We start from the raw sequence: 24,238 nt of genomic DNA on the forward strand, positions 1-24,238 counted from the left end.
ACGCGCGTCCCTATAGTATATTTAATATAATTTTTAAATTGTTTGTAGTAGAATTACATACGATTATATTTTTTATTCTATAAAAATAAACATATATATCAACGGACGAAGGAAAATTGTATATATATATAAATATTATATACATTACTAAAAACCTCTTAGAGGAGGCTAAAGTCTTCATAGAATTTATTTAAATAGGCATCTATACAATCTATTAGTATAACGTTACACTGTTACACGGTGACAACGTTATCATATTATAATATTATACTTTTGGATGTTTTTTCTATAAATTACAGGTGAGTTGAATGTTTTTGCTTTGATTTTTTTTTTTAATGGGTTTGTAATAATTTTGAGCGTACTAAGTAAAGGGCTATGTATCCTTATTTTTTTTTTTATGATTCAGGTGTTAATGGTTCGTAAACGGAGGAGGTTTATCAGGATAAGTGCAATCATGTAGGTATTTCAAATGCGAACGATATTTTTTTGAAAATATTTGATATATGGCAAATATAAAAACACCTGTTATTTATAAAAGAATATTTTATGCGTACCTACAATTTTCGATTACATGACATGAAAGAACTGCGAAGCAATAATAAAAAAAAGAGAAAACAAAATATACTCGTATTACAATTGTTTAAAATCAACTTTTTCAGTATATACAAATAGAGCTTTTAGTCGTCACATAAAATAATTTATTTTATTGTTAAAAAAAAAAAATCCTTCAAGTGGATAAATCGAAAATTGACAATGCGCGTTTACATTAAATAATATCATATTTGTATTTTTTTATGTGGAATTCAACAACCGTTATTTCACTAAAACCTAATGTAGTACTGTTTTGTCTCATTTACCCGCCGAGCATTATAATACGAGTATTATACACGTCCAAAGAACGAAAATGTGTTTTATCACGTAATTCGAATACGTCACTTTATAGTTTCGATTGTTATTGTGTGGAAAGTAGCGAACTGTAGAAGTCACAGTAATTTAAAGACGGAGTCATCTGCAGCAGTTGTTCCGCGAAGGATGATTTCTCCATAAAACGTATTGGCGACAGCGTAATTGTTGTCAGGCACAAACGGGATTTAATACGCATAGGAATTGTTATTTGTTCCGTGGCGCCAATACTTTTTTCTTTCAAGAACACGCAATTTGGGCAGACGTTTTATCAAGATAATTGATTTTTTGTTACAATCACTAACTATAGATTCCAATAATATAAATTCTACTGTAATAACGCTCATCGATTTTCACGAAGAATATTAAACAATTCCGATGATGGTATTTAATATTCGTTAAAGTATATAATAATTTATCTAATATTACTGTTTTTATGATGTAAACTTACGACTCTTGTGACCACGATCAACGTCACGTTTGAACTCTGATGTCCGTAAAATACGGAATGTTTTGTGATGTTGATGCCATTCGATGGTGTCCAAAAGCCGACTTTTTTTACTTTCTCTTGGTGTAATTTTAGTAAGTCCAGCTTGATATCCGACCGTCTTCCCTCGTCAAAGTGAATTTTGCCGGTCAGGCCTTCGATGCTCACCTGTGTTGTGGTAAAATTAAAAAAAAAAGAGATGAATAATGCAAATAAATGAACAAATGATAAAAAAAAAAACCCACTATGCCGTTATACCGTTTGGTATATCTATGTCACAATTGAATACTAACCGCATTAAGTCGATTGTACAGAAATGTACCGTTCGCCCAACGATCTGACGACTTACACGAAACGTTCGACGACTGCATAGAATTCGACGACCCGTCCAGCGATCCGATACTGTGAGCAAACACATTGACCGCGTCGTACATCAACGCGGGTTCGGCCTGTGGTACAACACAAAACGACCGATTGATTGCATTATTTGCATTTATGAATGGCGTTGAAAACGGATAAAAATACGATATCTGCTGGGTCGTTACAATAATATAACGATTCTCGGGCCAGGGGTGTCGTATTTTAAGTACAAGATTGAATTTCTCGTTAAAAATATATATTAACGACTATATAAAAATAAAAATAATTTAGGATGAACCCATGGTACGTTATATTAAAAAAAAATAAAATAAAATAAAATAAACCTATAGGAACTTAAAATTAAATTAACTGATGTTACTTATACGAGTTTACGAATAACGTTAAAATTATAAAGTGGTATTGAAATTCATAGGACGTATACACAGCTATTGAATTATCCTCGATGAATAGATTATAATTTATGTTTTATAGATAGTTGTTTTGTTTTTAACACGAAAAGCAAAATAAACTTGTACAAAACGGTTTTTAACAAAATCAGTCTATACATATAATTGAAACGAAGTGATATCGTCTAAATTTCAAATCGCGATTTTAAATTAATGTACATTTTTTCATAATCTTCTGCGAGTCTTTCATACTATATAAATACAATTTTTGTATAAAACATAACAACTGACTAAATATAACAAGTGTTCACTGGTAAAAAAAAATATCCATTAAATACATCATTATAAAAAATGTTATCTCGAGTAACAATAATAAAAAAAAAAAAAAAATCGGATGGTAAGTTTCATCGATGATAGTGTAGTAAACGATAATAGTAATTATTAATTACCCTGATGATTCCACTCTTGTGCAACATGTTTTGCCCGACCCTCTGAAATCTTTCCATCTCGCGCAGGACGTTGACCACGCGGTGGTTTTCGTCATCGACTATTCTGAACGATGTTATGTTCACGGAGTTGTATTTAAAATCTTCCAGATCAAATGTCTCGAGGTCCTGAAATAAGACATACATTGGGACATCAGATCGAGCCCATTGTGACGGCAATTTCGGCCGCGTTATTATTGATAATATTTTTTGTTTTATACACTTACGAATGTAGTGAAGAGAAAATGATAGCGGAAGTCGTTCATCTGCAGTTGAAGTATCTGAAAATGAGAAAAAGGACAGTGACTTTAGTACTTTGTTCAGTAAACAGTGCACAATAACACACGAAACATGGATTATTTTCTTATCGTTCGAATCGATTTGCAGGCAACGAGATGATTTCGCGTGTTTTATATATTTTTGGCGTGCGCCATGTCGCGGTCGTAGGAGATTTGTGTCATCACTGTCATCGATAGTGAACTTTTATTACGAATAGTGGTCGTGGGCACTGCAATTTGTTTTATAGATTTTATTATTACGACTGAAATCTGATGACGAAAACTGTATAAAACTTAATTCCGATAAACTATACATATTAGGCTTTTAGTGAAAATAAAACTTTTTTTCGTCAAATATTTTGGTTTATATTTGTAAACAGTTTCGAGACTAGGTTCTTGGCTATTCAATTACTTACATGATTACTTATAAATAAAAAGTTTTGTGAATAACGATTATAAATTATTTTGTTCTATCTTATCTCGTATACATTAATTTATAAAATGTATAATAATTTATTTTATACCTTTTCAATAAATCGTAAATAGTGTGCCTTTTTAAGTTGACCGTAATGTTTATAGAATAATATAAAGGGTTCATTAAAATAATGATTTATTTGTTCATATTTTTAAAGTATATTATATGTTGAATAAAGTAATGAATATTATAAAATATATTAGTACATTAAAATTTATATTTAGAGTTATTTATAGCTCAATAATTGTTGTAAGTTGTACTTGAATATAATTTTTTTTTAATCTTTATTATTAGTGTATGATGTTAATGATGTTACATTTTACAGATCGTGTGTCTATAAATATGTTAAAATATAAATGCATAAATTAATGTATGACAAAAATCTAAAAACGAAAGTAAGTGGGTACCGCTTTGCTGTATATAGTTAGAATGTGTTAAGTTTGAATTCAATGAATTATTGTATACGAAAAAATAAACTGTGCGGCATCGGTCTATCAGTCAATATCATCAAATGATATGTTTATTTGATATTGCTATTAAAATTGTTTATTTTACTTTTAGTATTTTAGTAGAATGATATAATTTTTTCCAAAAGTATTGTATTTATTATAGTATTTCTACTATTTAATTATTATAATTAGGGCTCGGAAGTTGATGCATTTTGCCTTTTTTTTTGGAACTTTTTAGACAATGCTCTCCTAACCACAAATATGTTTCACTAGCATGTGAATCTAAACAACTAATATTTATTTTGTGTTTTTTGGAGTTTATTACTTTTTAAGTCATTTTTTGGTCATTTCCCCACATTTTTAGCCATTTTTACTGATTTCACATTAGTTCACTTCTTATTGTTTCTTGTCGGCCATTATGCCGATAACTTACTTAAGACTTTGAAATTACTACGGACTAAGATTAGTACCTATCCGATTTTATCTCACCGATTATACCGATTATAGTCGTCTTTGTCGTGTTGTAATGAATATTATTGACATTTGTTGTACCTAAATGTTATTATTTTTTCGTAATATTTTCGAAATGAAGAAAATTAAAACGTCGGTTAGTGCTCGTCTACGTTTACTGTATTTATAATTATTTTTATTTAATTTTTAAGTACATTTTTTGTCATTTCGTTTAAATTCTAACTTGCTTATGTATTTTCAATATTTTTTTTTGTGTTTTTAACCCGTTTTCGTATAATGAAAACGATAATATAAACATTTGGTGAAAAATTTCCCAACTATAAAAGTAAGTACTGGGAATTTGTTAGTTTGACCTCTTTAAAGTACAAAACTAAATCCAATTTGATGTTCAAAACCAGCCTTATTTTTGGAAATTAAAGCATTTTATCAATAACTTATTGTGGAATTATACACACAGAATACATACATTCTGATAAAATAAATACATTTATCGTTACGCTTATAATCTAAAATTTCATATTACACCTACACGAATTGGTAAATTAACGCTGTTTAAATTGATAATTATGGATATTTATAGAGGTATTTACAAAGTTAAATATAAATATAATATGTGTATTATAAACTTTGACTTAAATTATTTCTCACCAGTGTCATAGCAATCTGATATTCCCAAACGGATAAAATTATTGGATAGAGAGGGTAAAACCATGCTATGCTAATTGTACCTCTTTTATACGTATAATTGTACCCAGAGGTATAATTTTCTTATTTTAATACTGCTAACATATTACAGGCGTTTTAATATGTGACTTGCCATATACTATATACACGTCATATAATAAATGTTTTAAAAACGATTTATATTTAATAAACATTTTACCAAGCCTTGAAAGCAATTTTAAAATTACAATGTTACATATTATGTATATTGCATTTAACGTTGCCCTAATGAAATGACTTTCAATTTAAAACATTTTTGAGTACTTATAAATATATTATACAACGATCGGTAAAAACGAGTAAACGAAATACGTAGTTCTATTTTATATAGGTATTCCGATAGAGTTGTACAATCAAATATATTATGTATTTATTGTATGGATATCGAATTATAGATTAAAAGACTTAATTTTGATCTAAGTATTTATTTATAATATTTAAGTTTTTCACTCAATTTTCATTTAAAATAATTCTTGTACTATTTAAAAATTATGATTTGAATTGAGATATACGTAATTATTATGCAGATACATTAATGGTAAAATCGATGGATTCCATTTCAATAATACTCTGATTATTTATTAAATTAATATAAAATAATAAATAACTAAACATTAAACAATTAAGGTTTGTACTAAATCATAATTAATTAATCTATTTATGTTTTATAATATAATTATTAATAATTACATTTAAATATTATAAAATTTATAGAATAAATCGTTTTCATTTTATTTATTTAATATTTCAAACAATTTAAAGTAGGTATCTATATCATATACTCATATGAATATTTTGTTAGTGATCCTAGTGTTGTAATAACAATGAAAAATCAACGAAAAATGTTTGTGACTTTTTTTATATTTTCATCATTCCTCTCACAATCCAAAAAAATACTTAAAAAGTGTTTATTAGTACCTAGTTGAATAATATATGTTATACCTATGGGTAATATTATTTCTCAAAATTAGGTACTCTTTTTTAATGCTTAAAATATTAACTGTATTTCATGATGAATAACTATACTTCACTAAAGTGGGATTTTATAATATATTTTGAAATTTTTAAAATATATAAAATAATATATTTATACCCAAGTTTATAAATAATACATAAATCATAAGATGCGTGACTGTCTATTATAACCAAAACAAAACTGATTGAACACTTTTGATAGTTTACGGCATTCCCAGGAATTTATGTTCCTGATATTCTTGGTAATTCCCGGGAAGGAATATTATTGTTTTCTAGAATTTTTGGGGGGTGTCAACTCTATTCGGGAAATTTGAAATGATCCGTGAATATGACAAAACAGTATAGTGGTATATTATTACATTAATCACGTATCACGCCGTGCTTATCCAATTAGAATTTTTTTTTTTTATAATTAATATTCTTGAAACACGATTTATGTACAATTTTAAAAGTTTAATGGTTTGTTTTGATTTAGTTTCATTTTGATAAATAGTTATTATATTTTTTACTTATTATTACTTTAATGTAAGATTTAATGTTAAGCAGAAGGTATATAAAAATTGCAAAGGAATAAAAATGTCGTAAATCAATTGAAAAAGTCTTTGTATTTAAGAATCTAGGTATATAGTGAAGGTAGCTAGTTTGGATTTATTTTTTTTTGGTAAATATTTGATTTTAGATAAGCCTGAAAATCAATTGAATGAAGGTAAAAAAAATTTCTTACGGGATTCTACATCTCAAAGGGCTTAGTTTTTTTTTTCGTCAAAAAACGTGAATTTTCCAAATTACAATCTACATAATCATGATCATTTTATTTAATACTTGACTACTATCCTTATTGTATAATAAAATGTTTTGCAGGTAATTTTACTGTACGCTATTTTTTCTCTTAAATTTTGTTATTTTGTATGTTATATTAATTATTAAGTTTACTAAAGTATTAAATCTAAGCAGTCATCGAGAATATTCATATTAAATAATTAGTAGAAAATATGAATAAATTATTTGCTTTATACTCTCAAATAAATATTAATGTGATGGACTGAAATATTCAAAATGTCGAAAGGGAGTATGAAAAACGATAATTTTAATCATAGCAATCATCAGGTCTTAATTCACTGCAAATCTTTACTAATAAATTCTAAGTCAGTTAAAAGAGAAGAAAAATACTGTATTTGATGACTAAATATTACGGATATTTCGTGGTAATATTAGAGTTATATGATTAAATTATGTAGTTGTTGGAGGAGTGATGGGTATACGGAGACGAACACGGCGAGACATTGAATGTTCGCCGCAATGTATTGCGTCAGTAATATGTCGATGTAGTTTATAATAGACATACTTCTTTTCAAAGTTGCTTTTCAAAAGTATGTTTTCAAACATGGAGCCATCTAATTATTGTATGAAAAAAAAAATAAAGTTCATGTATATATTTTATTTTATCTTTGAAAACGACATATAAGATACGATTATAATGACCAGGTATTTGTTAGATTTTATGTTTCTCTGAAATGTATAATTGAATGATATTTTTTGTCCTATAATTATTAATACGTTTTGCACTAATGGGATTTCGACCGGACGTATTCACCATGCTCTTTCTAATGAATAAATTATTATACATCCATACCAGCTTAAAACCCAACAGGAAGTATTATCACCTGTAATATCGAGAATTATTATTGCATTAGATTATGTTCGAGTTTAATGTTATTATTTCGATAGGAACTGTTCGAAAAATAATGAAATTCTACCGCGGGTGTTTCAACGTTTCATATACCTACGAATAAAACCTTTCTCTCTTTTGTTTTACTGTATCTTTAAGGTTTTCGGTTAATCGACATCACAATTTTCAATTCATCAAACAATAACGGTAGGTTACATTCGGATAGCGAGCGGACTGTCGTGGTTGTCCAATGGAAGAGATTCATGAAACGGACTTGGAGCACGCGTCTGAAAGGTTTGTTGTAACCGGTATGTATATCTATGCATAAAAGTTTTAATCGGTAGTCGTAGAAAAAATAAAAATAAAACGTTTGCGAAACGATGGACAGTGCTGGTCAGCGAGTTGTGCTCTTTTGAAATCAGTCGTGGCCGGAATTAGAACGCAATATTTTCCTGCAATTCAGATCCGGTGGAATAAAAAAACGGACAGTTATCACGCGAACTGATAGTTTGCAACTATTACGCTAGTATACGTGTCACGTGCCTCTACTTCAAATCTATACATAATATAATTTAGCGAATTTGGATTTATTGTGCACTCATAACAAACGATTTTATCAGTAAGTTAAGTGAACGAAAGTTTGTTTACTTTATAGATACTTGCCAGTTTTGTAAACAAACTGTGTTTTTGAGAAGGTAAATATTTTAACAACAATTTGCACAGCATACACACCCACACACACATATACACACGCACACACATATTCGATTTGTATTTTGTGTAAATATATATTGTATATTATGTATAGAATAATAGTTTATAATTGTATTATAATGCTTATAAAACCACTTTTTATGGACCAATTTAAACGCACGCAATAAAGGTCATACTCCTGCCGCAGTAAAGAACCAATAATTAAGTAGCGTTGGAAATTCGTGTGGCTGCTGTGGACGGGAAAAAAAAAACGTCCATTAACAATGTAAATGACGCGAATAATATAACGATACGATCCGTTGAAATTGAACCATAAGGAAGAGTGACGGATATGTCTGTTGTATTTTAATGATAATGCGTGTACTTTATATGCCGCCGAGGAGAGCTAGTGGAATAAACGGAAAAACAAATATAATAATAAACGTCGGTGGTGGGAAAAAAATAACTACTAATAATAAAATAATAATTCATGTGCTTTGTATTCTCTCACGCTCGTTGTATAAGTACGGTTTTTTTGTTTTCCAACACTCGTTATATTTATAATGTATTTTTTGTTGTTGCATCACATGCGGCCATTATGTGTGCGTTCTCGTTTGCACATCGAAAGTGCTCGCTGTTTTCACGGTTGAAACATTAAACATAATACGAGTATGTCGGGGCTGGTTACGTGTCACTTATTCTCGAACGCGGTTCATCACTACACGGGCCGCGGTCTTCGTCTTTCCGAAATGTGTCATACTAATATCGATACGTAATAATCGTGAACATTTATTAAAGTGTCCGTATACTGTATTTTGACCATTGTAAATAGCCGGAGATGGTTACCCAACACCATCATAATATTCATCTTGAAAACACACAACATAATATAATTACCTTGCCTAACCTAACCCGTTGCGTGGGTGTGACGTCGTCGTGTCACGATTGATTCATTTGGTAGTATATATTACATATATATCACGGTTCGTGATGACATGGCTACTTACTGTAATACGTACCCCATATTTTTAGGCAATATAAATAATTACTTAAACATTTTTTAAAACGTAATTTTAATAATAACCTACAAATTATCGATGTTATGTAAACTTTTAAAATAATATTATGGGTAGTATGGATATTTATTTAAATACACAATGGCGATGAGTTTTGATAAAATTTAAAAACTTCTTAAACTACAGTTTAATGTGATAAACTTCTTATTCTAATTAATTACTTATCATAATATGTAATCTATAGTGATATGTGATATATTGTGGTAGTTATGTAAAAATGTCTTGGCAGTTATTCATGTTGCAATAAATAATAATAAAATTTAAAATCATTCTTTTTTTAAATTTGTTGTTTAATATTATTACATTACTTATAAAATTGGTTTTTTCTTTAGTTTGTAGTTGTCTTTGAATAAAACTCTATGTATAAATTTATAAAATTATAACTGTACTAAAACCAAAAATTAAAAATATAATTACTAACTAAGCTCGGTGATAAAAACAAAATTATGTAAAAATCACAGTCATAACAAGATTAAAGGAGTTGAAGGGTTATGCAAATTTATTTGGTCTAATTATTTTTTTATGTATGATATTGTTAAAACTAAAACAGAAGAAATATATAATATTTAAACTAAAATAAATATAATATGTATATATATATATATATATTTAAATTACATAAATAATAACTGTATTAATTAGAAATAATTATTTTTGTTTTATTTGATTATTTGTTTGTATTAAATTGAAAACTGTTATTTAATATTTTTTTTTTAACTATTATGAATGTAAATGTTTTTATTTGTAAATATTTAAAAACAGTAAGTATATAAAAAAAATATATATTTTGGTAATATTATCGAATAAAAACTGCGTAAAAATCAAAATCAAAATCAAATAAAATCATTAGTAACGCTGAAGATAAAAATAAATATTTTTTTACACTCAATTTCCCCAGAAATCGAATTTTATAATTTGCATACCTCATTCAAGGGGTCCTAAATACCGTGCAATCAATCAAATGACGAAAATCTATAATATATTCATGTACCGACTGCCAATTAGTGTTTATTTTTTGAAAAGGAAAAAAAACCGAATAATTTTGTCGTTGATATTCAGTTTTTACATTTATTCATCATTTTATTAATATATATGTTAGCATCGACAACTTAGTTTACATAATAAGAAATTTCAAATCAAATTTTGTTTAATCTTTATCTTCAGATATCCAGACACCTCATAAAGACACGATAAAACAATACCTTCTCTTTAATAAAGAAATTAATTTGTATAATTTTGTTGTGAATACAAAAAATGCAACTGAAATAAAATAATTGTAACACTCAAAGAGCGCTTAGTTGGACTAGTGCCCCAACTTCGAGGCATAGTTTCGATAAAACTAAAAATAAAACATCAATAATAATTTTTTTTTTATTAAATATGCTTCTACTATGAAAGTAGCAAGTAAGAATTTTTTTCAAATAATAAGGGTCTGTTAATCAAAAAGGTTGAAAGTTTTTAAGGTTTTCATAATTATAAACACGTCAGTTGAGTATAAACATACTTTCGTTGTTTCCGTCAATTTTAAATCATTTGGATATTTTTTATGTATAAACGAGAATGAAATATATTCTGTCATCTATTGTCTATTATATATATATATAAATAATTCAGTCGTTAAAGGTTTAATGTATGCACATATGATATTGATGTTGTAAAGTCGACACACGGGACACACGTCCGATAAATTCGATTGCTATTTTGTTTATTTAATGATTTTAATAATACATTTACAAAATACATTATAATACATTGTTTTTTGAAAATCTCGAAACTAGAGCGTAATAATATAAACAAATGTGATGTACTATCATACATGTATATAGCAATGCACGCGAAATGTATGGTTGTTTTAATTAATGTTTGCCTCGAAGACTGAACATACCGCATCGCAAAACTATACAAGTATTTCAAACATTATAATGTAGTTAACGCGAGGAAAGTAAATAAGCATACGCAAAGATCAACACGCATAATCGTACGCACGCGGGCGTGGCATAGATCCCGCCGAGTGGGTAGAACATTTTATAGAGCAGTAACACGGCGTAAAATATAGGCAATATAGTAGCACAAATGCGTTGCGTTTATGTCATGTTATTATTAGGACGTTCGTGGGGAATTCGAATTAGGAGTTAGGTTCATTGCTATTCAGCATTACCACTCATCATACAAACACGCACGCACCCACGTCTAAATGCGCGGCAAGTATTGAATTAATCGGGAAGTACACAATTATTCGGCACCAAACCCACGCCGAACACATAATACTACGGTGGCGTAGTTGTCGTAGAAATGTCTGTACGTCGCTCCCGTCAAATTGGTCGGTCGGCTTCGTTAAAATTGATACACGGACACTATCGACGACCGCGCTATATTGGCACCAACTCATCATCGGCTGTTCGAAAATAGTCCTAAAATCCCGCGTCCCGCGCCCTACGGTAGCCGCGTGCAGAACCGGAAACAAACGAATCGTGCGATTCGGCGGAAGCGTGGTAAAAATACGAACCGCCGGCAGCCAATCGTATTACGAAATAATGTATTTATTACAATCGAATTTTATAAAACGTCGCCGTCAATCGCCCCGAGACTCGGTAAACGAATTGTGGAAAAATTTCGTCACAGCGGGAGTGGGTAGTCCGTTTAATTCGTACCACGGTTGTTTCTTTCTCTTCGGTACGGACGTTCGCCGAATGAAATGCAATCAAACACTGCGTGCGAAAAAAAAAAAATCTTGTACCTTTTTGCTCATATTATTGCGTTACATGGCATCTAGTCGAAAATCATAAAACGATGTTAGACGTAGACTAATATGTTTATCAACCAAGATGGACGACAACAATTCAGACCGGGAAAACTATTTTATCGTCCCTTTAATTTTTTTTTTTTTTTTTGGATGTTTAGTGATTTTTTTATGGCGTAAACGTATGTTCATTTTGAAACTATATCCACTAAGTTTTGTCCTTAAATTAGATATTAATAAGTATTTAACAAAATGACAAAAGTTGTTCACTTAATGAAAACAGAATACAAAATTAAATTTGAAAAAAAAATAATTACATTGTTTTTATTCAATAAATTACTTTATGAATATTCAATATCAACATTATTCATTATTTTCACGACCATAAACAAGAATGTCTTTAATTATTACTTGTATGAACAGTTCGTTCCCCCAATACCAGCCGTACAAAACTAAGAAAATCCCAAATATCTCGTATCGGACAACTATAGTCTGCCACTAAGATGGACTGCGTGTCGGTGTATTAAAATACGTGTTTATTGAACAAGTAAAATGTTATTTTTATCAGATAAAAGTTCATTATAAAAAAATGATTTTAGTATACAGTTTATATTTTTACGAATGTTCGAGTGGATATTGGAATTGAATATGAAAGGCCGTATTAATTGTTTTGTATAAAGTACGAGCCATTTTTATATTTTTATCGAAACAAATACGCGTCTTAGCTTTATATGAATGTGGACGGTTCACAATCGACAGACATAGCGCGATCATTGGTGGTAATGATTTTTCACGCGATGACAACTACGCATGCGAAATCTTTCGGATTTATGGCAGTCACTCGCTCTCTTAGCCAAGTGCAATACAATATACGGATAATGATATCGGCACGACGCCTTTTCGTTTTCTACTCCGCCCGTGTAAAATGGTCGGTTAAGAGGTACATAGTTTAATAGGTTATACGTAAGTTTGTTAGGTTTTGTATACGAAGAGTTGTTTTGATGGGATTTAGGAAGTTGGAGATTAAAGTATGAGCGTTCAGAAAGGTTGTAAATTGTTTTTTAATCCAGTGGCTGAATCTCAATTACAACTTATCCATAGAGCGTATTGCTTTTCAATACATTTTTCGTCCTTATTTCATACATAGGTTAATATTTTTTTTAAAGCCATTTTAGCTTATAAAAATATAATGATATTTTCAAAATATTTTTGTAAAGGACAATTTTTAGCTATTACTACTTTATTAGAAGTAGATAATTTATAAAAAAATTTTAACACATAAATTTATCGAAATTATTATTTATTCGAAAATCTCTGATAACAAGTACAAAAAAAACCACCATTATAACTTATAAGTATTTTTAACTTTTATAGATATAAATTTAAGTACACAAGAATCAGAGTTATTTGATAAAAGAATCACTGTAGGTATACATAGTTGCCCAATTCCGTCAAGGATCACATCATCTCAGGTATATTTTTGATTATAACGATCTTGTATTATTTTTCTTGCTGAACGTCCAGAAACGTTTTGTATCGAAAAATATGTTTTTTTTTTATTGCGATGAGGATATTTAGGATAACTGAACGATGTAAAATTTTCTATAGGTTAGTTTGAGTCATGACCTATTGAAGATGGAAAATAGCTCTATAAGTAGGTCAGGTGTTTATATAATATACGAATAAAGAATTCGGAAAACGTCTTCCAAGACTAGCTCTCTCGTGAGTATTGCCGATTAGAATATCGTTTTCAAATATACACACCACCCACCCACACACACACACACACACACACACACACACACACACACACACACACACACACACACACACACACACACACACACACACACACACACACACACACAAACATACACAACATACACACATGTAGTAGTTTCAAGTTACCTAACTTTAACTCAACGGCTTGGCTGTCACATAACACCCAGACGAAGATAAGTGTTCGTTTTTAATTTTAACGTTTTTGTGGTAGGTACTGCTTGAGTGAGGCGATGGATCGTTATTTCGGGATGACCTAACCGTGTGTGTATTGTTTGAGCGAATAAAAGTACATTTCATCTTATTTTATTTTTCACCAGTAACCTTTCTCGGGACCACAGTGGAAATATTAAAACATATTATGCACGATAAACTGTATAGACTGTAAAACTGTAAAACTGTAGGGAGGACAAAATTGTATGTCGTATATCATGCACGCTGCTGTTCACAGGAAATTGTTTCATTTTCATAGGAATAATAAATTAGAGATTTACGTGAATATTTATTTTTATAATTTTTTTTTTTTTTGTAGGACACTAGAATTGTATACGCCAATATACTAGACAAATAATTTCCTGTAAATTATGCATTTTTAAGTAACAAAGAAAACTCCATAAAATAGATTTTAGCTAATTTTTTTAAAATTTTAATTAAATAATTGATAACCATAGCCTATATAACTGTAATAAATAATTTTAATCAAACTTTTACTACCTAAAAAAATGATTGTAAATTTAAAAAGTAAAAGAATATTATATTATAATAAAATGTGATTTTTTAGTACCTTTTTATGGCCAATTCTGTCAATTGATTTTAAATTTCTAGCTTTGATTAAAATCTATAATTAGTTGGTTCTGTAAATGTATACATGCTTCTTATTCATATACTTTTTTTATTTTAATTATATAATTCACGGTTAATCATGTTTACTTATTGTGGTGCTAAATTACAAATTGTAAGTTTTCTAAAAATAAAACATTTTTATTTTTAATGTACTGAAATTTTTTATTTTTTAAAGTTTTTATTTTAAATTTTTACATAAGTTATTGTTCGGTATTGTAGACTGCCCAGTGTTTTTGCGTAATATTGGTTTTTATGCAGTGTCAGTCAGTACTAGTAACAATTTCTTTTAATATTATACTACGTCTAATCGTAATTTTTTTATACATAGTCCCGTTAAAATTATTCTGTGATATAGTGATGCATTTTTATTTTTATTATTTTTTTTTTTTATAGTAGTTTTAAGTTTAAAAGATTGTTACACGATGTTTACTATTTTTTATTAATACTATTGTTTGTTACATTGATTTATATTATACTGTACTCTCTGCTCTCCCATACATTCTATAAATAAATAAATTTTCATACGAACATATCGATTTTTGGAGGTTTAAGTCCTCCAGCACCCTTGTGAGGTGGCCCCGATTAGTGTAACATAATATAACAATACTTATATATAATATTACAACCGAGTTAGAACAGTCGGTACAATATAATTTAAAATTTTCAAACGACACCACGATATTAGCAATTCATTTGACGTTATGCAGATTATACGTGTTTGTGTTTCAAAAAACACACGCACACAACTGCGACGATATCTTTTTATTTTATAATTCGTCTTGACTACGTGTGCGGTTTTCAAATCGCGTTCTTGTTATCGCTTCGAGACCGAGCAAAGCGCCATAAAGACCCTGCAACCGTCGAAGCGCCAGATCAATATAAATAAATAACGGGAACACATTTATAATACACATCGTTACCGCCCGTTATTCGCTTTATTTTATTGTTAGGCATGCGATAATAAATGTATATGATTTTAATAACATCGGTCCGTTTAAGATTCAAGTGTCGTGCGCGTTTCGTATTAGAAAATATTTCGCACAACGATTACACTCCGCCACCTCGTATTTACACTCCGTACGGTTTTTATTTTTGACCAAGTTAAACGAGGGCAGGGAAGATTATTTATCATATTATATGTTTTTTTTTTATCGTTTCGCGGGATCATATCACTAATAAAATGTTATTTTTGTCTAAAGCTTTTTTTTTTATCGTTTTAATAATAGAAGAATTGACGATAATAATATATCGGATGGATTAAATACTCGTAGGTGCCGTTTGGTATTATTTATTTGATTATATTTTACACGACGTTGAAATAAAAATGTCCGTCTAAAATATAATATTATTGCTTACGCATGAAATATCACGGTATAAAACGTAACGTTATTTTCGTACGGTTAAACAGCGCCCCCGAGTCGTGTGTAAAGCGAATTAAAAAAAAGGGAAACCGTTAAAATCAATTTATTTCTTTTCGAAATGCAAAATAATAGCCATCCATCGTTAATATGACCGATGTCGTTATCGTTCATTATTAGATTTTTTTTTATTTTTAAATTAATTGGTAAACTGTACGCGATTAATGGTGACACGCCAATTACTATGATAATTCTAAATCACACACTATGTGTGTACATTTTTTTTCCAAATGTCCGATACGAAATAAAAAAAATAAATGTATTTCGACCAAAATGTAGTTGAAAGGGATACGTAGAATAACATTACCCCTTAAATTCATGCAAATTATACTCTTTGCGGGTTTGCCATCTAGAGGTTAAATAATGCTATACTATTTAATTCATTATTATATAATTATTACATACAATGGACATAATATATACCCAGATAATACATTCGGAATTGTGTTTCGATTGGTATATCGTATAATCCTAATATACGCGTCGTGCCGTGTATGGTCTATCGGTTTCGTTCTGGGAAACGCATATATAATTCAAATTATAGAAAATAATATTAGGTGAACAAACTATATAAATAATAAATACACAATACACATAGCCAGTAAAGTTATGGGTAGGGCTCGGATTTAAATGCATTTAAAACCATACAAATATGCTCTAAAAAATAGCAAAAATGCCCGTAAAAAATGCATTTTACCACAAAAATGACCTTAAAAATGACCTTAAATTGCCGTATATTTTTTTTATTCAACTTGTAATTTATAAATAAGCTATAATTATTATTTATATATTAAATTTGCAAAATAAATATTTTGTAGAATAGACTATTCTATAATCAATGCTGTAGCATACATATTATAATGACGTTATACAACCGTGGTTGATGTGTAATGAAAAAAAAACCATTTATATAATTATTCGAAATTATTTTTTTCTTTAAATTTTTAGATATTGCATCATCATTTCATCGTGTTTTAGCAGCAACGAAAATAATATCGAAAATAACGAAAATCGAGGAAATGGCACTTACTGTTTATTTGTATTTCAATTAATTGATTAAAAAAACATTGTACTCGTAAAATGAGATAATCAACCATTTCAGATATTTTATTTTTGTTTGATGCTTTTTATCGTATGCAAGAAAAATAAATGTTAATTATTTCTGAGTAAAATACAAATTAAAATATATTAAGTGAACCGTAAAAAATAAATAAATGAAATATCTACCTCCTTTTTTATTAAAATACTTACTCATAATCTAATATAAAACAATAATTCAATGTTACGTTTATCGAGGTACTTAAATACAAAATATTATATTTTAATTAAAAGGAATCGCTAGTTAACATGAAGGGTAATGATTAAGTTATTTTACGAATGATTTTAAATGTATAGCTTTTAATTTAACGTCGCAAAATAATAGATTCGTCAGTTTCATAAGATTTGTTTATACTTTTTTTAGAAGTAATTTAAATTTTTTTTCTAGACAAATCCCAAAGATACTTTTAGTACAAATCTGTATATTATTATACCATTTGTATTAATTTGCATGTTTTATGACAACCAGTGGTCTTAAACATATAGTTTTATTATACATAATAGAAATGCGAACAACCGGTAAGAAATGTTACGGTATTATTTAAAATATAAAACAGACACCAGACCACATCGGCATACGTGATGTCGGATAGAACCTGTTTGGTGAATTAAAAAAAATATGATTTATTTGGTATTTGATTTTAAGATTTTTGACTAAATAATATTGAGTGTTATTGTAATTTAACTCATAAGTTAATAAACTATAATACTTTAAATAATAAGTATATTATAGAAAAAATTACACAGTTAAATTAATAAAAATTTGGTTTAAATTTACAAAATTATGATTGACATAGGGTCAAAATGTAGTCTGTATTTATGAAAATTAAAATGTTGTGATATATAATCGTTCTTGATGATTATGGACTTATAGTGTTTATCGCACACAAGCAAATAATGTATTAAATATAAATATATTTTTCTTTAGCTAACTTTCCGTATGAGTTAGTGAAACCGATTTCCAATCTCCCAAAGAACAATATCGTCAACCGATCGGCAATAATTCGATTTAAAAGTTTTGACGAAGAGAGCCAGGTATTCTATTTAGTTCAACGAGTTTTCACCGTTAATATCTAACATATAATAAATTGTAAACATCACGTGGTCTCGCCGGACGTGAGTGACTACCACAGTGAAGACGTTCACATATTGCAATATAACCATATAATATCATTAATTCATATTTTACGAATACTGTTTCGACAACACAGGTAGGCACTGTATAATTTAATAATAATAATATATCGGTGCTAAAATGGCATGATATACAGGCGCTGCTTATACAACTATGGGCGATAATAGTATACTGGAGCGTATGCGCGACTAGAAGTTTGGGGGATCGAATACGTCGAACTCGAGGAATTATGGAGTAGCGGCGCCGTGTAATCGCCGATAAACACACACGCACACACACACATATACATATATAAGGTCAGGAAAGGACGGACAAAGTACAATAACAATAAAACGTGATATACCGCTTGTACTTTTGTCTCTCTCTCTCACGCACACACACACACACACGCACATACTCTCTCTCTGTGTATATAATATGTATATCTCGTCTCTCACTCTCTCTCACTCTCTCTCTCTTTATCTCTCTCTCTCTCGGGGGTATATCTCTCGACAATCGCTGCGACCGAGACGACGGCGACTAAGAAGACTGTACGCGAAGACCATCGCGGTAGTAACCACTGTATATCGGAGGTGCCGTGTAAAAGGACGACCCCACGCGTGCTCTTCGAAGCAGCGGGAGTTGTACGTTCGCGCGTGCGCGCACACACACGCCGCCCTAACCGGCAGTAATGGTTATTATTATTATTATCAACCAAAGGGCGGGAAGGCCGTGTATTCAGCCAGCGGCGCGGCAGAAAGGTCGTGCGGGGGCATCGCTGTATATATAATATATTGTATAAGCTCACTATATATACGTATATATTAAGTGTATACACCGAGTGTGGAGCTTTTGCTTATCGTTGTCTTTCTGCGCTGGCACTACGCTGTGTATATGTATATGTATGTCATATATATATATGTATATTTCGCGTTGTCGTATAATATGCGCGCACACACGTGTTTACCTACACGGCGAGGACCTTTTGTTTGGACGACATCGCGGCGCTTGCGCGAGCAAAAAAAAAAAATTATCGAAACGTTTGGCACGCGGCGAAACGAAAACCGAAAATAAATCTTTTTTTTTCGCGGCGGCCCGTCGATAAAACACGCGGAACCGACATGACATCGGCGATTTACGGGGCTGTCACGTCGTCCCTTTGATCCTCGGAGATTTCGCGGGCACGCGTGCTCGGTTGCAATCGACGACGACTGTCGCGTATTTTCTTCGCAGCAATAGAGCAACAACAACGGAGCCACGAACCGCATTTAACGGAAACGCGTTTATTGCGATAATTTGCGCCCGAAGGCCGAGGCTGGTCGTCTCGCGACCGAAAAACACCACACGAACTAAAGCAATATTATTACGGTATTGTATATGTACCCGGGCACCGTAGTTGTACACACGCAGTGATACGTATTTTATGCGGTTATGACAATAATAACAATTATTTTTACGTCGTTACTGTTATAGCTCCGGAATTCGTTTTCACACGCCTTTCTATTACAGTGGTTGTATGGTTGACGTGGCTTGGTGATCTGGAATGATGTTGTTGTTTCGCGAAATGAGTACTCAATTTTATGATTCACGGTGCCGTAAATGTAAAATAACATCGAATGCGCACGGATAACTACATATTATTATTACGTATAATGTCTAAACGGTATGTCAGAAATGATCTCATATTCTCATACGTACGAATAAACAAATATTGTTTGTTTTGTATTGATTTTAGAACGAACTAATTGTACACAAAAATACACGTTTTAGCATGCACCCTATTTAAATCGAACATCACATTGTGCCATGTTTTTACGGTTAGATTGAATTCGTAAAAAAAATTTCAGATAAATATTTTTTTCTCCGAAAATTATATAATCATATTTTTAAAGGTATTTTATAAATTATTCGAGACTGTCGAATAAGAAATGTTTTTGTACAGGGTATCGGTAGTGGAGGTTCATAATCAGTTACACTATTCGTGTAGATATTACAAAATGTACCCGACATATGGTTTTCTTAAGAATTGGCACCGTTGTTTATAACTATTAAATTTGGTGTTTCTCGATTATTTGATGTTCAATTGGTAAAAAAGTTGTTTTGTATTTGTTTCGTTTACAATTTTATTTTTTACACACTTTAATATAATGTAGATTAAAAGATAGTATCGGAACTATTTTTTAAAAACGTGTCGAAAAGCGTCCCGTTTCTCACAGTATAATATTTGTCACCTTAGGACGCTTAGGTTAAACTTCTGCCATTTATTGATTAGCTAATTTCACGCCCATATACAAACATTGCATGTAGGTACTCTATAATATTCCAATATTACGGTATATCGTTGATTTATTACACACACTGTAGCATAACATAAATAGGCTTTATCGAGTACGATAAAAACTTCTAATCTGCAGTCGATCATACGTATTAGAACAACAGAGTAATCAGAGCACAGACTGATTTTAATTTACAGGTAATGTCGTTGTGTTGATATCATATTGATCATAGCCTAAGAGCACAAATTGTTCTTGTCTAGACGTTTTTATTACAACCGTTTGTTCATATATAGTTGTTGTACCAAAAACGCTGTACGTATAATTTATATGTATGTACTCGATTAATGGTTAAACATGGTATAACCGATCTACACGAATTATGTGTGGAAACACGGATGTCAATAACATAATTAATTATTTTGAGTCATGTATACTAATGTAGATTGTACATTTTGACAAACAATGTTAAATATTTTTTAAGGATAGATATCGCATTCTGAATAGGTCTAAGGGCGGTGTTATAAATCCTTTCACTTGTGCACATTTAAAACCTAATTTATAATACGTATATTAACAGAAAATATTAATTTTTATTGTTTTGTTTTAATTATGACAGTCTTTTTTTATATGTGGACACAGTTTACCACTTTCGTTTTAGTTTAGAACTTAATTTTCTGCGTTTAGGAATTTGCTTATGAGCAATGGTGAATTTAAGGGAGGGCGATAGGAGACCGGAAATGAATTTTTCCATTTAACGCACATCAAATATAAATCGTTATAGAAGTACCATTAACCAGTTATAATATTTACAAGTGTGAGATATTTTTTCATTAAAAAAAAAAAATTAAATCGTATTTGAGAACAAATATGGAAGAAATCGTTTAATGTAATCGAATTTATTAAATAATAATTGTGAGATTAATGCGTAAAATGCAATTAAACGTAATAAATAATGTAATAAGTTTGTTTGATGAATAATATTCTATAGGTTTACAATTCTGTTAATAATTTATTAATACTCCGTAGTACATTTTTTGTATACAAATACTTATTAAGTACATTAATATTAATAAGTACGTACACTTATTGGAAATTGTAATTAATAATATATACATTTATTGCAATAGAAGTTTTTTTTTTATAAATATTATATAATATTATTAATCCTTTTTTGAAGAATTGTGACTATTTCTCAAAACTTGTAAGTTATAGTTATATTTACTTTTTGTGTTGATACTGATTTTGGATACAAATAAAACAAGTCAAACACGCATTAACAAAAAAATTGTTTCTGTATTATTCATTATTAATTTAATTTACTTAATTAATATTAAAGTACAATCACATAGTCTAAAAACTAATACGAGTAAATATTTTTTGTAGATTTAACATTTTATCACTGTATCTTAAAATTGTAAATACTTAATTAAATTCAAAAAGTTCATCGAATAAGGGTGAATAGAAAATTAATACCATTCCACATCGACATTTAGCGTTCAATGACAGACTAACAAACAGCAAAATGCCGTTCCTATCAAGAACTTCTTTTAGAACTAGAAATTTTTCCAACGTTATAACAGTATTCAATTGTCACAGTTTAAGACATTTTTCATTGACAAAGTTATAAATTCATGAGCTAAATATTTTTTTTTCTTTTACATTGAACTTTGTTTGAACGTGTTTCAAGTAAATGGTTAACGTTATTACATTATTGTATTTGCTCAAATATTTTAATTTATAAAGTATAAAAATTACTTATGGTGTTTTTGTTTGTTTTATTTTACACATATAATTTAAAATAGGTAGTAGAATTTTAGTAAAATCTACATTATAGTTACATCATGAATCTATGTTTTCATTCTATTAAACTGGAAAAAAAATTATATTGTTTAAGTTCTATTAAGGTTAGAGTGTATAGTGCTTTTGATAATTGAACGTGCAACTTTGTTTATTTCTACGTCACTGCAGTAGTGCGCACCATAATACGGAACTATATATCTACTGGAGTCGTCTGACCAATTAATTATTATTTTCTTTAGAGAGAAGTGGTCGGAGTTATGTCTGTTGTTTTGCAGTAGTCGCGTAAAATGTGTCATGGAATAAATCACAAATACTGTGTGTTGACAACCACTGCTCGCTAGAATTCCACCCACATTTAAGTCGTTTGAAATTTATTTGGCAATTACAGAAGATAATTATTTAACTGGGTTAACGAAAATAATGTATGGATATTTAGATCATATGCATGTGATATCAACCCACGTTTGAGCTTCTGATGATTTGTTATACGTAATTGTTTTTGTTAAACTTTTTTATACAGATTATTTTTAATTGTTTACTATTTTAATGATAATTAATATTGTTATACAATTCATTCCCATCAATGCATTGTACGTAATGAAATTTCGATTATTATTTCAAATAAATCAAGTACACTTGTGAGTCGTGGACCTTTTAAAATTAGTATTTTAGTGAATGTACTAACATTTACAATCAATTTATGAGACAAACATTGAAATTTGAGAGTATAAAAAATACGTTTTAAAGGTGGTAGTTCATTATTATTTATTTACATACCTTTATTACGGGTTAAGTATTGTAAAAAATTAAAACGATGAGTGATCGATTAACAACATAACAGCTTATTATTTTTTTTTTTTTTTAGATTTCAGACGAAACTGGTTACACATTACAATTTACATATTATTTATTGTACACGAGTAAATGTTATGAAACGTTTTGAATAAATCTTCCCCGATTAAATACGGAAATAGAATAATATTTAAAGTAAAGTCTTATCTCTGAAATTTTACTGATTATCCTCTTCTTAGTCATGTAATTATGACGTTTTGCGATAATATTTATATAATGTTTCTTATATTGAGATTATTTTAATTGGATCCCTCAAAATACAAAATAAAAGTTTTTCTTTAATATTTTTCTTAATAATATTATCTTAGGTATAATAGTTAGTCGTTATTTTATTACAGAGAATGGACAATCTAAAACTTAGCGTTTTAACATGGTAGTGTGGGTTGTGTCCAAATAATAAAATAACTCAATTTTTGCACACATAATTAATAATTTACGAAAGTTTGTGTTAATACGTAAAAGACGGATAACATGATTTATTTTCCGCCGACTAAAAGCTTGTGGATTAATTAAATCGTTAATTTTGTATTACTTTCAGATTTTATTATTTTTAACACCTGAGACCCAGAGCAAGCATATTTAATAGTGTTGAAAGTAAAATTAATTTGTTTGTTAATAATTAATTTTTACTGTTATATTTATTTCAGGGTATGAAAATATTTTTAATTGGCAGTTCTCGGTAGTTGGTACGACGTTACATTGTAGATACACTGTACTTTACGCTGTCCCTTTGAACAAAATAGTAAATCATGACCATGTTCGACTTGACACTGAATTAGTTAGTCACATATTAATAATTGATTGAACAGAATAAGTAAGTACACGTTCTATTCTAAGTTTTAAAGTATATTTATAAATGTATAATAT

At 29.5% G+C, this 24,238-nt stretch overlaps 1 protein-coding gene across 1 annotated transcript in view; it reads right to left on the minus strand.

Annotated features, from left to right (window-relative positions):
- LOC132923268 (glutamate receptor ionotropic, kainate 2-like) overlaps positions 1-24,238 on the minus strand; it is a 154,572-nt gene that overhangs the window by 10,684 nt on the left and 119,650 nt on the right. Inside the window, exons 5-8 of the mRNA XM_060987143.1 lie at positions 2,870-2,923; positions 2,607-2,771; positions 1,684-1,839; positions 1,355-1,558 (exon numbers count right to left, since the gene is read on the minus strand). Of these exons, the coding sequence (XP_060843126.1) occupies positions 1,355-1,558; positions 1,684-1,839; positions 2,607-2,771; positions 2,870-2,923 (579 nt within the window). The remainder of the gene's footprint in view (positions 1-1,354; positions 1,559-1,683; positions 1,840-2,606; positions 2,772-2,869; positions 2,924-24,238) is intronic.

Source organism: Rhopalosiphum padi, chromosome 1 (genome assembly GCF_020882245.1).
Source record: "Rhopalosiphum padi isolate XX-2018 chromosome 1, ASM2088224v1, whole genome shotgun sequence".
NCBI classification, from domain to species: domain Eukaryota; kingdom Metazoa; phylum Arthropoda; class Insecta; order Hemiptera; family Aphididae; genus Rhopalosiphum; species Rhopalosiphum padi.